A 13766-nucleotide genomic window follows, 5' to 3' on the forward strand; every position below is an offset into this window, starting at 1 on the left:
CGGTGTCGGCACTGGAGAGGTTGGAATCTCAAAAGCGTCACCGCTTTTGCCGATTTTGCGGTGATGTAAACAAGGCTCGCGATTGGTAGGCGCGGGGAACGCGTGTTTGCAAACACGCGGATAGTAGCTGGGGCAACTGCGATCAGCACCACAACAAGGATTACATAATAATCGTATTTTGACACGTGACTACATTTGGCGTCCTAGTCCTCGAAAGATTCGCGTCCGCCCGAAGGGTACTAGCGTTATCGATAAGCTAGATTGCCGCCCGAAAATTTCTGTTACTGTTGGTACATCGCATTGCGAAAGACAATTCTCAGGCTACTTTCCTCGTTGTGTTTTTTTTTCTGCCATCCACGCTTCGTCTTCAAGTTATCGTATTGACGTGCAGCATCGTTTTCGCATTTTGCACTTGACAGATTTCTCAACTTTCCCGAAGCAATTTATATCGGCGTCGAATACAACCCTTCAATCCGTCTGTTTTTCTTCGTCAACACTCTTCACGTCGACCAATTCGACACCATGTTGCGGACCTCGATTTTGCGAGCCGCCCGGCTGCCTCGTGCAGGCTGCGCCTCGAGCGCCTCAATCGTTGCCAGCCTCCGCTCGACGGCCGTGCGTCCTGCGGGCCTGACCCAAACTGCTGCTTTCCAGGGCCGTGTCGTACCGGCGCCGTCCCTTGTTGCTCGGTTCGGCCGCAGTTACTCCACCAGCAACGCGACTGCCGATGCCACGGCAGACGAGACCCAAGAGGACAAGGGCGAGTCGGGCCCGGTCACCAAATTCTCGGACCTGGAGAGAGTTGGTGTTCACAAGAACCTGGTTCGTTCGCTGACCCAGGGCTTGGGCTACGAGAATATGACGAGCGTTCAGTCTATGGCGATGGAGCCCGCTCTTATTGGCAAGGACATGTAATTTCACCGTCTTTCCGCTACATCCATATCTCGTTTACCTCTTGTCTCTTCTAACACCTATATCAGTGTTGCACAGGCCAAGACTGGCACAGGAAAGACACTTGCCTTCCTCATCCCCGTTATCCAGCGAATGATTGACAACAACGCCGACCTCGCACATCCCGGCCGCTACCGCCCCACCGCCAGTGACATCCGTGCGATTGTCATGTCGCCGACTCGTGAGCTGGCAGAGCAGATTGGTGCGGAGGCCCGCAAGCTCGTCCAAGGTACGGGCATTATAGTGCAGACGGCCGTCGGTGGTACACAGCGGAATGCCATGTTGCAAAAGACAAGAAGAGAGGGCTGCCACTTGCTTGTGGCGACACCGGGCCGTCTGAATGACCTGCTGTCTTCGGAAGACAGTGGCATCGGCGCGCCGCAGCTGGAGGCGCTGGTACTGGACGAAGCGGACCGCATGCTGGACGTGGGCTTCGAGCGTGAGCTGCGCGAGATTCTACGATACCTGCCGGACCGCAAAAACGTGCCGCGGCAGACACTGCTGTTCTCGGCGACGGTGCCGAAGAATGTGGTGTCGCTGGCGCGCACGTATGTCGACGCGTCGAACTTCCAGTTTGTGCAGACCATCAAGCCCGAGGACGTGCTGACGCACCAAAAGGTGCCGCAGCACATCCTCCCGGTACGTGGCTACGAGAACATGTACCCGACGCTGCTGGAGCTGATTGAGCGGGAGATGGAAGCTGCCAACACGCCGGGTAGCGACCGGATGCCGTTCAAGGCCATTGTCTTCTTGTCGACGACCAGCATGGTGCAGCTGACGCAGGATGTGTTCTACACTCTGAGTCACGGAAAGGTGAAGCTGCCGAGACAGTACCACATCCACTCCAAGCTAACGCAGCGCGCGCGCACGGATGCCGCCGACCAATTCCGCAATGCGCGGAGCGCGATCTTGTTCTCGTCGGACGTAACGGCGCGTGGCATGGACTTCCCCAACGTGACCCACGTGATTCAGGTCGGCGTCCCGCCCGACCGGGATCAATACATCCACCGCCTCGGCCGCACGGGTCGTGCTGACAAGGGTGGCCAGGGCTGGCTTATTGTTGCCGAAAACGAGATTACGGCGGCGCGCCAAATGCTGACGGACCTGCCCATTCAGCGCGTGTCCGGATTTGATTGCGCAGGCTACGACATGACTGATTATCACGCCAAGAATGGTGAGAATGGCGAGAGTGTTGAGGATCGTCCGCGACAGATCGACGTGGTTGCACAGACGATGAAGTCGACGCCCGGGAGCCTTCTCGTGGATGCGTACTTGTCGTATTTAGGCGGCGCCAGCACTGGACGAAACGTGCAGACAACGTGTAACAACCTCAATGACTGGGTGTACAATGGCTGGGGCTGGAAAGAGCCGCCAGCAATTTCGTCATTCATTGCGACAAAGCGGGGCCTACATCGGGTGCGCGGCTTGAATATCCAGGATAGTTCCACACGGAACAGCTACCGGTCTTCTAACGAGGTTGCTGGTGGCGACCAGTTCGAGCGACAATTCTCGTCCGGCTTTAACGACTCGCGCGGCGGTTCGTCCGGGGGCTTTTCAAACCGTGGCCCGCGCGCCGGCGGTGCTTCGAGATACGATTCACGTGGTTCGAGTGGCTTCGAACGCGGCTCTGGTCGTGGTGGCGACGGCTACCGTGGCTCGTCCGGCTCTTCACGTTCCGGCTACGGCTCGAGAGGGGACAACGGTCGGTTCAATGACTGGTCCAGGGACCGGAACTAAGTGAACTATACAGCGCCGGGCGCGGGTTGGAGGGCCGGGTTTGTGTTCAAAGACATAGAACGCTGGTGTACCCATTGACGAAGCGCACGGCGAACGGCGCTGGGGGCGCCTACACGAGGATGTTATTGACCATATGCCACGGCCATCGCATGACCATCCAATAACGACGACGACGCGATGGTTTGGCTTGGAGAAGGGCCTTTGTACGACTATTTGGCTATTGCCTACTTGGCTATTTGCCGTCTGCCGCCTTCAATACTCCTACTACACCACGACGAGGTGAAGATCGGAAATATGAAGCTGGCGAGCGGCCGAGTGATACCTTTTTTCTCTTGTACATTTAGATTGCATACATTTGGGCCGGTTGAAAAAGGTGGAAAAGTACAGGAGACGAGAGCAGCGTCCTTGGGGTTTTGCGTTGGATTTTGGGGAAACGGTTGCTTTTGGTTTCCTTTTGTTTGATACTGTCTGCGCTACTCTAGTATTTATGCCTGTCCCTTGATCGTTGAGTTGACTTGGGGTCCAGGACGAACCATCTCGACTATTTTGTTACCGTTTTGTATGTTACGTTCATAATGGCGTGCATTGTCCTTATCTTCTCCTCTTTAGAACACCACTCTGCTCAATAGACCATTCGTTCTACTGCTGTGCCTTGTGTCTCGACGTTGTGCAGAACAGGATAGCACGTGGGATAATGTGTGGTTGACTAATCGGCACCTTCCCGTACATGGCCGACCCACTTCATTTTCACATGCTCGTCTGGCCCTGCGCCCCTCTATAGCACTGAAGAAAGTTTATCGGAACGAGACCAAAGATACAAAGATAACATTTCAGTCTCGCATTTATCATGCTCGCCCTTCCTCGTTCCTCTTGTTCCTCCCTGTCTCGGATTTTGCCAATGGAATTCGTCCTCCGCCCCGGCCTCATTGGCAGCGCAGCTGGGCATTTCTAACAGCTGTTTTGTTTTGTCTCACCAGCCTGAGCCATTCAGAGAGAGTACTTCTCGTTCTCGTTTTCTGCTTCTTTGTCACAGACGCCGACAAAGAAGCGTTTGTGACGCCACGCATTACATCTCGGGTTTGAACAATTTTCTGCATCTCTCGATTTTGGTGTACGATATTCGCTTCTCCACTGGTCTCTTGCGCGAATCGAATTCCGAATTCGTTTTTTCCCGCCACATCGCCTCGATCGTCTTTATGAGTCTTGTCTCCCGCATTTCCGACGTGACCTACCTTACTCAGAATATGGTTCCGTCACCAGCATCCGCACCCGCATCGCCCCCTCCGCCCACCGACGACATGTCGTCTCTTTTGATTGCGGCGCTGCCCACGTCGATCCAGTCGCGCATACCCAAACTTCCGTCACTGCGGCGTACGGTTAGCATGCAGAGCATGTTCTTCCGCTCCGAGTCGACGTCAACAGTAGCGGCACTGCCATCCGACACGCCATCATCACTCGATCTCTCCTCCGTCTCATCGGCTGCTTCCTCGCCGCCGCCGTCGCGGCCTTCCACATCGGCAGGACCAAGCAGCAGGCGAGGCAGCACCAAAGACGCGCACGACATGGGCCTTGTCCTGGCGTCGCGGATGCGCCAGAGCCATGTTGAGCCATTGGCGTCCGACGTGAAGTGGAAATATGCACAAAATGGTGCGTCTCTCTCCCAGCTCTACCCCTTCTTAGTACCTCTTCTAACATTATGTTTAGGTTTCCGAAATCTCCAGAATGCTCTTCGTGAAGCGGGCGACCCCGATCGTCTACCGGAACTCGAACGCCAAATCTACGTCGAGAGCATCGCCTATCTGCTGCGCGGCCTTCCGGACGACCTCCAAGAAGCCGAGCTCAGTCAGCTGCGCAGTGCAGCGCCCGAGCGCCTTGTCGGCGTGTCCGGGGTTCCTCTTTCCACCTCTTCCTTATCCGCTGAGCAGCTGCAGCAGCTCCAACAACAATACAACCTCGGCTTGTATGGCCCCGTGCTACCGCCCGGCACAACATCGCCTCCGGGAGGAGCCCCACAAAAAGCATACTTCAAGAAACGCTCCCTGCCGCATATTGCCACGCACTGGCTCGTCACCAAAATCTACGCTCTGATCCTGCTGCTCATCCCCATCGTCACGGACCTAGCGCGCTGGGCCATAGAGATGGAGCGCAAGTACCACATACCGGAAGCCCTGCTGAGCTGTGCGACGACTGTCGCGCTGATGGTGTACCGCAACTCGATGGAGCTTTATGTCACTGTGTGCAGCCTGGGCGATGGCAGCGTGGGTCGCGCTCTCGACGATGGCAAAGTGTACCTGGCCGACGGCGTCGTGACAGGGTTCCGCGAGGCCGTATTTGACATGGCGCGTGGGCAGCGGTGAGGGTAGCCGAAAGACGACCATTGAGTGGAGAGTGGGAATATGGCGTGGCTCAAGGGAGTTTGCTTGACACATTGATTCTGGATTTTCTGGGCGGTTCCTTTGACAAGAACGTGCCAGGACACAATTTTACTTGGCGCAATTTGGGTGTTTTGGAATAGAGTATAACAGCGTGTCTTTTTTGGATTGTATCTGACATATTTCTTTTATTTGTGTTTGAGTCTTTGATTTATACTTTTTCATTGTATGCTAGTTTTGGATATAAATGACAAACGAGAGACGACAAACGACAGACGACAGACGACAGACGACAGACGACAGACGACAGACGACAGGTTTCAGGCCATATTAAGAAGAGGATACAAATAATATACGACCAAGTCCGATGCAGCAAATGTGGGTAACATGGACAAGATAATTTCAGAGGGCAATGTTGATAATTGATACTTGAAAAGGGTAATTCAATGACTCCTGACTTGAGGACGTTAAGGAACGCGTTCTTCAGCCAGGGACGGTAAGTTAATTCGTACAGTGGATGCAGACAGTTGCTAAACTGACAAGCAAGCTGCAAGGTCCGCTCCACACTCTCTGCCGCGCTCTGCCTACGCTGTCCCACTTTATTTAGCGGTGATACAGGCTCTATGCCGCCACGAAAGCACTGTTCGCACCGGGAGAAGTGTCCTGGACCTAGCATAACTGCTCTGTAGTGCAATCCCCACCACAGGCACATTTTCTAGCATTTGGACAGCGCCGTCAGCTGCCAGCACCAGTAATTCTGTAACTTAGCACCGTATGTGCACATTGCTCTGTGCTTATGTCCTGTTGTTGGTATCACCAAGCTTTCCATCCGCCTTTATTGTCACCTCCGCCCCTTTTCGTCAGCTTCAACCTCCAACGATTTTGTCGATGCTTGACCCATTCTTGGCCGGAACATCGACCCCCGAGTACAGAATTTCGATATTCCTCGGCACCCAACCGCGCTCGGCCAGCTGGTGCCTGCCCTCCCCTAGTTCAGCGCTTTTGCGTCGTGTCGACTTACGTCCCGCCGCGTCGATTAGGGATGTTCCCTTCTCGAAGCCAGACTTCGTAGCAGCCAATCCCGAGCTGCCGAGCCGATCGAGGACACCGACAGATCACCCGCCGCGAACTCTCGTCTCCTCCGAGTCCCCGACTTGCATCAGCAACACGCCGCGAGCCCTCTTCAACCGCCGCTCGGCTTGATCCGCCCTCCCTTGCCTTATCACCTCACATTGCCTTGTCGATATCATCAACCACCAGCCAGGCAGCCGACGGATAGACACAATTATCCAGATGACGGGTCCGCTGCTCGCGCTGTGACCAATCCGAGATCCCGGCGATTTCCCGATTGACAACACAATTCGACGCAAGTCAGGACGGCCTACAATTGCCGCGTCGTTCCGCCAATGTTTTCGTCCTCGGGCGTCAATACGCCCGACGGCGAGGCTGCGGCTGCCCGTCCTCGCAATCGACGGCCAAACGCCGCCGTTGCCACAGGCGGCGCGTCATCCTCTTCGTCGGCTGCATCCATGACCGGCGGACTTCTGAGTCCCCTGTCCGCCAGTCGGTCCCACACCAATCTACACTCTGGTAGCTCAGGGAGCACATTTGGTGGCCTGCAAGCTTCGTCCTCTGCCGCGTCTGCGTGGGTCCCCAATTGGTCCTCCATTCAAGAGTTTGCTACGACGCTGCTGGCCGGGAGCGGGAGCTCTACTAGCGGCGGTGGCAGCATACCGCGCAGCCGGAGCACTGGCGCTCGATCACCTCAAGGGCGCGGGAATGTCAGCACACGAAAACTGCCTTCTGCATGGGGGCCTGCACCACCAGACAAGAGCTCGTCTCCCTCGCGGCCCAGCATACAAGACGTGGCGGCAGGCCAGACCGCCGCACGAGAAGCCGAACTAAAAGCACGGATGACGGCCAGCGTGCTTGAGAGCCATCCCGGTGTGAACGGTGGGCTCGATGTGCGGGGCAAGTTCAAAAAACGCAACTCGGACGAGAACCTGCGTGGTTCGGCTGCTGCGGCTGAGGTGGAGGATTGCCTGGTCTATATCCACCGTGTACAGGCCACGGATACCTACTTTGGCATCATCCTCAGGTATCGATGCAACGAGGACGCCTTCCGGAAAGCCAATGGTCTTTGGTCGCGGGACAATATCCAGATCCGGAAATGGGTCGCTCTCCCTGTCGACGCCTGCGAGATCAAGGGCAGACCTTGCGACGATCCGTCCCTGTTCCCGCAGGGCGTAGACCTAATGGCGTCAACGCCCACGCCGCGCAATGTGCCGCCGCCAGCCTCCCAAGTTAATGGCGTGAGTGATGGCGACTACTTTGGCTCGCCAGCGGCTGGCTCCAGCAAGACATCCGTCACCGGCAAATCAGTGGCGGATGACGTCGTCTCCGAGCCGCCATGGACCCATGTGCGCTGGGTGCGCTTGGACTCCAGCCCAAATCCAGTCGAGATTGTCCGCATGTCAAGGACGACTTTTGGTTACTTCCCGCCGCGGCGGAAGAAGAGCATCCGCGGCTCCGTGTCGTCTGTCTCCACACCCCGCGCCTCGCTTGACATCTCCCTTAGCAACGCCTCTTTGCCGGAACGGCCCCTCGCCGACAGCCCTAACCGCAGCTCGCGCCGGCCTAGTTTGCTCGGCAACCGTGTCGCTCCAGGCACATCCCCTATATCGTCGTCTCCCTCGCGCCATGGACTGGGTCGAACCAGCAGCAACCAGCCAGCCGTAGATCCCCGTCCAGAATGGATGCGGCGGCCTGGTGGCGTCGGCTCGATGAGCAGGAGCGTCCGTGCCCCCGGGCCCGCCCGTGACTCGCTAAACAAGTGGACCACCAAGCATCTACCAGGGCTCAACATTGAGACGCTGCCGTCCATGTCCGTCATGGGCTCCGAGACGGCGCACTTTGGCTTTGGCGACGACCAGCGGGCCAGCATTGTCGAGAGCTCGTTTGAAGACGGGCGTGACGCGTCCACGGCCGCTGCTCTAAAGGACAACGGCCTCGACAAGGCGGCCGCATCCATCGAGACTTGGCTACGCGGGGCGTTTGCTAAACGGCCTGGAACACCCGGCTCCGCCGCCGGAACGCCCTCGACATCCTTTGCCGGGCGGATCGGACGCCAGCTCGAAGAGACGCTGGGCGACCTGATCGAGCTAGAGGATGGGCCACGGGAGGACGGCGGCCCTGGGAGAACGGCTGCCACAAGTAGCTCAGGACAGACGCTGCGGCCAAATGTTTCGACGGGATGGCGTACCGAAAGCGAAGGCTCCATTCGTGGCAGGAGCGCTGTTGCGGCAGCCGGACGTGCCAAAGGCAAGAAGGACGACTAAGAACGTCCTGTCGACTCTCCAGGCTACTACACTATGACTTTGTATACACTTTCTTATGTCTTCACTTTCTGTTTCTCTTATTTTGCCTCTCCGTTCTTTGGCTACTTTTTTCATGTCTCTAGTCAATCTTTCTTGTACCTCTCGTTCTGGCATAGACGGCACCTTATTCAATACCCCTTTTACAACCACAAGACACCACCTTTATGTGGCTTGCGGCTGTGAGCTTTAACACCAATAAACTATTTGAAAAGAGAAACTTACTAGCCAAAGTCAATTAATGTGAAAGACAGTCTACCACTTGTTGGAGTTGTGTCGAAAGTATGTCGTACTTTGACGTGAAATATGCGTGGTTCTGCTTAGTAATATCAAGAACCAAATTAATATGGCGTGGGGCGCGATCGACGCTCAGCTCGACAACAATCGCCGTAACAACACTTCCAGGCGGCTTACGGCAACAGCCTGAAACTGACGACGACAACTTCCGCCATCGCGACTCTATACAGACCCAGATTGAACATGGGCCTTTGAACTACCATCTAGTCGTCTCACGGGCCCGTCGGACTGAACCCCACCCTCCTCACCATACTTCCACGTCCTCGTCTGACCGCCGCGATGCCCATTTGCATCGAGTGCCAGTACCCCGTCCAGACGCTATGGACCGAGTACACGGGCGCCGGCGACAAGTCCAGTGGTCACAACATTCGGCTAACTGTCTGTCGCAACTGCGGTCAGTTCTGCGACAAGTATGTCGAGCACGACTTTGTCGTCATCTTCATCGACCTCGTCCTTATCAAGCCCCAGGTCTACCGTCACCTGTTGCACAACACCCTCATGCGCGAAGGCGACCAGTTTGATGTGAGTCTTTTGTTAGCCCTTGTTGTCCTTTAAGTTTGTCTCTTGTCTTGGTCGACGCTGACGCGTTTAGCCATCCATTGTCCGCCTCGGCGTTCTTCTACTCCTCTTCGACGTCTACCTGACGTGGGTGCGCATCGAGCGGCAGGCCAACCCCGAAGACGCCATCAGCTTGTTTGGCTCGGCCAAGGGCGGCGGCGGCGCGTCCAGCCCCCTGTCGTCTCTGGCGCCTCCGCCAGCGTCCATCGAAGCAGCTGTGCCCCCCCTCCTCGAAGCACCCGCCGGCGGCGCATTTGCTTCGTCGTTTGCCTCGGCCTCGTCGCTGGCGCTCTCCCTGGCCCCGTCCTCGTTGTCGTCGCTGTCGTCCTCTTCCTCCGCTGCCTCCTCCTTTCTCCAGAATCCGGCCGACATTGCTGCCTCCGCCGCCGACATTGGCCGCCTCGCCCAGCAGCCCATTGTATTTCAGTACTTCTTCTACCTCGTCCTCTGCGCCCTCTCGACCCTCGCCTTCCATTTCTCGATCCGCTTTCTCACCTCCTCGCCGCTGTCACCACTCGCCCGCATGCGCATCCTGCCGACCTTCCACCGCCCAAATTCGGTGTCGACGGCGCTGCTCGTCAGCTCATCCACGAAGCTGTTCCCCATTCTCATGGTGATTTGGGAATACGACGTGCCGGCAGCGGCGCGGTCGCTCGGGTGGGCCGTCGTCGTCAACAATATTGAAGCCTTGAAAATCCTGCTCGACTGTGGATACGGCACCGCAGCATTTCTGGCCATGGCCGGGGCGCTGAGTCGATGGGCTATTGGGCGGCTTGTGTTGTGGGTGGTGGGACTCGGTGACGTGGACGGTGCTGGCGCGAGCAGTATGGCCGAAGACGGCAGGGCGCTCTGGGCCGTTGTTCGTATGGTCCGCGACTGGGCGGGTAGACTGGCGGTTGGTTAAATCTTGTATGAATACCCTTGGTTGCCGTTAGAGAAAATGGTTGGCGATACAAGTTTACGACAGAGAACCCAGACACAAATGAATAATGAGACTAGTGCAAACCCCATTTCATTTTTAACAACTTGTACGGTGTGGTCACTTTAGCATGTTGAGTAAATTTGTTAAGACGACGAAGCGTCTTCTTGTCTATTATATGCAAAACAGAAAAAGACCACCGAGTTCCAGATCCCACCAGATACAATTCATTACACAAAAGGCCTGACAGGTTGACAACCTCGTTTAGTGCTCGTCCTCGACTGCCCTCACAAAGCAAGCCCACGTATGATAGACTTCCGCGCTCTCGTCTCCCAGTCAGGATCTCCTCATTCTTCGTCGCCCAGATATATGTACGTCGCTTGGAAAGCCGCGTCATGCGGCCGTTCCGAAAAATAAAATAAACGCCGGTTGTGAAAAATAGAAATATGTTACGTGTGGAGTGTGATGTGTGATGAGTGATATGGTCCAGTCGGTTTGTAGTATAGCCATTAAAGGACGCTCGAGACGCCTGGCTCGGTGTCGCGCAGCTTCTCGTCTCGTTTGAATCGTCGCATACCGCCTATTCGTGTATGAAGGCAGCCCGCAGGTCGGACCGCCGCGGCTCGATCAGGGGATTCAGTTGTGCCAAAAAGGTAATCGCCCACATCAGATAGCAGCACGAGAATGCCAGGATGAGCGACGACCGCCAGAGGCTGTTACCACACGTTAGCTGTCCGATCACGAAAGATTGGATCGCTCAATCGACTTCCGGGTCAACTCACACTTGATTCTCGCCCTTGGGTGACAGGAACCACGCGCCCACGCTCATGGCCGCCACAACAAACAGGCCGATAAAGATGCTCCACCTAGACAAGACGGGGAGAACATAATTCCCTGTGTTAGCCCTCCAGTTCGGCTCGAAAGGTTCTCGTTCACAATCTGCCCGTTCTGTATGGCCGCCACTCAGCCTTGCCACGGGACGCCTCCGTCCCCATCGCGTCCGCCTCCTCTGCCTCCCCGCGTTCCATTAAATGAATCAGATAGAGGAAGAGCACCAACCCGTTCGCCATTGTGTCCGTTGTTGCAGCGTGCTCTCGGCAACTTTCGTCGTTCGCTTCGCGCGGCGTTTTTCAGGAGGTCGCTTCGTGTCGAGTCTGGGGGTGGAGTGAAGATGAAATCCGCCAAGATAAATTAAAGGGGTTTTATAGTAGCATGTGTGCACGTCGATAAGTGTCGTTCAGGTGCGTCGCGGATTCGGCTGCGCGATGTCGTCGATAGATGGAGGCATATACTTTGCTCAGTACGAAGGAAGCTCCAACTAGAATAGATAGGTGCCTGGGAGCGGGAGTTTCATTGGCTGCCAGGACGAAACGGCTGCATGTATGCTGAGTCATCTTGTTTGCGCCTGGGGCCTGCGTTAGCGATTAATACCTGAAAATCGACCCGCTAAACCGCTCAGATTGGGACCCTCAATGTGCTCCAAATGTGGACCTCGCATGACTTGCCAGGTGTATCTCCGAACATTTCGATCTGACCACTTTCAACTTCACAGGAAACATATATCCCTACGATATACGACAAACAGCATTGGAAGGTAATAAAATGGAGTAGCAATGTTCAATCATACATATCTCGTAAAGCTGGCCGCAGATGACTCCTGATATACAATTCCATGTTTTAACATTTTTTTTGTCAGTTTTGCACTTTTTTCTTTTTGTTTTTGCCTGGAGTGCGGCGGCCTTCGAGTCAAGAAACCAACGGTTCTTGTCCATCTGGTGCCATTCTTTTGATTCAGGAATACCAAATGGCTCTCACCGGCAGACCGCTCACACATCCAAGCCATCTACGACGACGCCCTTAGTCCAGGTCCACTGAAGCATTCTGGCCACCTCGTTGGCCGCTTCCTCAGACACAAGGGCGCTGACCGTGTAGAGGGCAGCGTCGATGCCGGAGGAGATGCCTCCGGCAGTAATGACGCGCAGGCCACCGAGGCGCATGGCAGCACGGCGAGCAATGGATTCGCGGCGCGAAGAGCCCTTCAGGGAGATGCTTCCCTTTCTGTAGAGAAAGAAGTCAGCGTATTGCTTACACAAGCCAACGAACACCAATGCAGCACATACCTGGCGTTGGAAGGACGGCGGGCGTCCGACTTGCGGCGGATGTATGGGTTGTCGTCCTCGTCGCCGAGGTCGAAGCGGAGGTTGTTCACGACGTAGCGCGCGTCTTCAATGACGTCAGTGCGCTCGTCCAAGTTGCGTGTCGCAGCCTGGCTGCACAGGTTCTCAAATGTAGTGAGGTAGTCGGGGTGTGTGGTGGCAGACAGGCCGGCGAGGATGCCCAGGTCGGCCAAAAAGAGGGAGCCGGTGCAGATCGACAAAAGAGTGCGCTCCTGGATGGGATTGGCCTTTTGCAGTTCAGAGAACTTCTGAATGAGGCCCAGAGGTTCGGCCCGCGTCTTGAGGATCTCGGCCGTGTTGCCGCCCACAATGACAAGGATGTCAAAGTCTTCGAGCTGATCGTACGCTTCCTTGAACGAGATTTGCGAGCCAATGACAACATTCTGGCCAGAGAGGACCTTGGGCTCGCCACCGGCGACGGTGATATCAAAGGCCTTGGTATCTAGAGAAGGAGACGGCGCGTTAGCCCAAGGCCACGCAGCCAATTTCCTTCAATGGCATTGACTTTTTGTCGTTTGCCATTGCCGTATCACCGCATCACTTACTAGGGTCCTTGGCGTCGTGCTGCGCCCAGTTAAAGACCTCAAGCGGGCCGGCGAAGTCAATAAGATCAAACTTGTCCTGCAGGGCGATCAGGACCGAGAGTGGCTCCTGATCAGCCACTGCAGAAGTCTTCGCAGCCATCGTGAATGATTTGTGATGAAAAGAAGGGCTATGTGTAGAGAGTTGGGCAAGAAAAGAAGATGGAGAGAATGAATTCGAACCAAACCAGACGAGCGGGCGGGGTTCCTATTTAAAGGGAGGAAAGCTGCAACAGAGAACGTCGGGAAGGGGGGTGAGTGAGGGGGAACAAAGCACATTGGCAAATGGGGGGAACTGTTGCTGAGGAGAAAGGAGCACGCGGACAAACAAAAGAACAGGCGGGCAGGAACGACACGCTCAATTCCCAAAAGAGAGGCAGCTTCGAGGGACTACACGAAGTGACTACATAACACAACTGGCAAGAGCTGCAAGAACTGCAAGAAAAGCAAGAAAGGAAAGAGAGCAACAGCTAAGGCCCACGTTGCGTCAGAGACGTGTAGAAAGGAGCATCACCAGAGCACCAGACATGTCATAAAAGTACCACGTGAGGCCATTTTCTGCTACTTACGACAAGCTCAGTGCCGTTCCTTCGTGTTGCTCATCGGACGCGGGCAGAAGAGCCCGTCACACCATACAGTATGCAGTGTGGTACTACGTATATACGTTGTCGCAAGGTCTCGCGGTATGCGCCTTCCCTCAGTCCACTTCAGTCCACTTCAGTCCACTTCAGTCCACTTCAGTCCACTTCAGTCCACTTCAGTAGGCCAACTGACGGCATGGTCGGTCCTGGACCTGCTGC

At 55.7% G+C, this 13766-nt stretch overlaps 6 protein-coding genes across 6 annotated transcripts; 4 read left to right on the forward strand and 2 right to left on the reverse strand.

Annotated features, from left to right (window-relative positions):
• Positions 1-522: 522 nt before the first annotated feature.
• Positions 523-2688, forward strand: SPBR_00303 (DEAD box RNA helicase HelA; the record flags this gene model as incomplete). Its single annotated transcript, XM_040758622.1, has 2 exons — positions 523-911; positions 981-2688. 2 exons carry the CDS (start codon positions 523-525, stop codon positions 2686-2688), a joined length of 2097 nt encoding a protein of 698 aa, XP_040618102.1.
• Positions 2689-3932: 1244 nt separating this feature from the next.
• On the forward strand, positions 3933-5045 carry SPBR_00770 (uncharacterized protein; the record flags this gene model as incomplete). Its single annotated transcript, XM_040759089.1, has 2 exons — positions 3933-4335; positions 4393-5045. The coding sequence occupies 2 exons, from the start codon at positions 3933-3935 to the stop codon at positions 5043-5045; spliced, it is 1056 nt and encodes a 351-aa protein (XP_040618103.1).
• Positions 5046-6466: 1421 nt separating this feature from the next.
• SPBR_00369 (peptidoglycan-binding protein) lies at positions 6467-8398 on the forward strand (the record flags this gene model as incomplete). Its single annotated transcript, XM_040758688.1, has 1 exon — positions 6467-8398. The coding sequence occupies one exon, from the start codon at positions 6467-6469 to the stop codon at positions 8396-8398; it is 1932 nt and encodes a 643-aa protein (XP_040618104.1).
• Positions 8399-9010: 612 nt separating this feature from the next.
• Positions 9011-10193, forward strand: SPBR_00732 (arv1-like protein; the record flags this gene model as incomplete). The annotated part of the gene is made up of 2 exons (XM_040759051.1): positions 9011-9253; positions 9324-10193. The coding sequence occupies 2 exons, from the start codon at positions 9011-9013 to the stop codon at positions 10191-10193; spliced, it is 1113 nt and encodes a 370-aa protein (XP_040618105.1).
• Positions 10194-10788: 595 nt separating this feature from the next.
• SPBR_01084 (vacuolar ATP synthase subunit) lies at positions 10789-11278 on the reverse strand (the record flags this gene model as incomplete). The annotated part of the gene is made up of 3 exons (XM_040759402.1): positions 10789-10921; positions 10991-11074; positions 11145-11278. The coding sequence occupies 3 exons, from the start codon at positions 11276-11278 to the stop codon at positions 10789-10791; spliced, it is 351 nt and encodes a 116-aa protein (XP_040618106.1).
• A 756-nt stretch (positions 11279-12034) lies between these two features.
• SPBR_00819 (uncharacterized protein) lies at positions 12035-13069 on the reverse strand (the record flags this gene model as incomplete). The annotated part of the gene is made up of 3 exons (XM_040759138.1): positions 12035-12266; positions 12329-12827; positions 12931-13069. The coding sequence occupies 3 exons, from the start codon at positions 13067-13069 to the stop codon at positions 12035-12037; spliced, it is 870 nt and encodes a 289-aa protein (XP_040618107.1).
• Between the last annotated feature and the right edge of the window lie 697 nt (positions 13070-13766).

Source organism: Sporothrix brasiliensis (assembly GCF_000820605.1).
Source record: "Sporothrix brasiliensis 5110 chromosome Unknown Cont19, whole genome shotgun sequence".
Classification (NCBI taxonomy): domain Eukaryota; kingdom Fungi; phylum Ascomycota; class Sordariomycetes; order Ophiostomatales; family Ophiostomataceae; genus Sporothrix; species Sporothrix brasiliensis.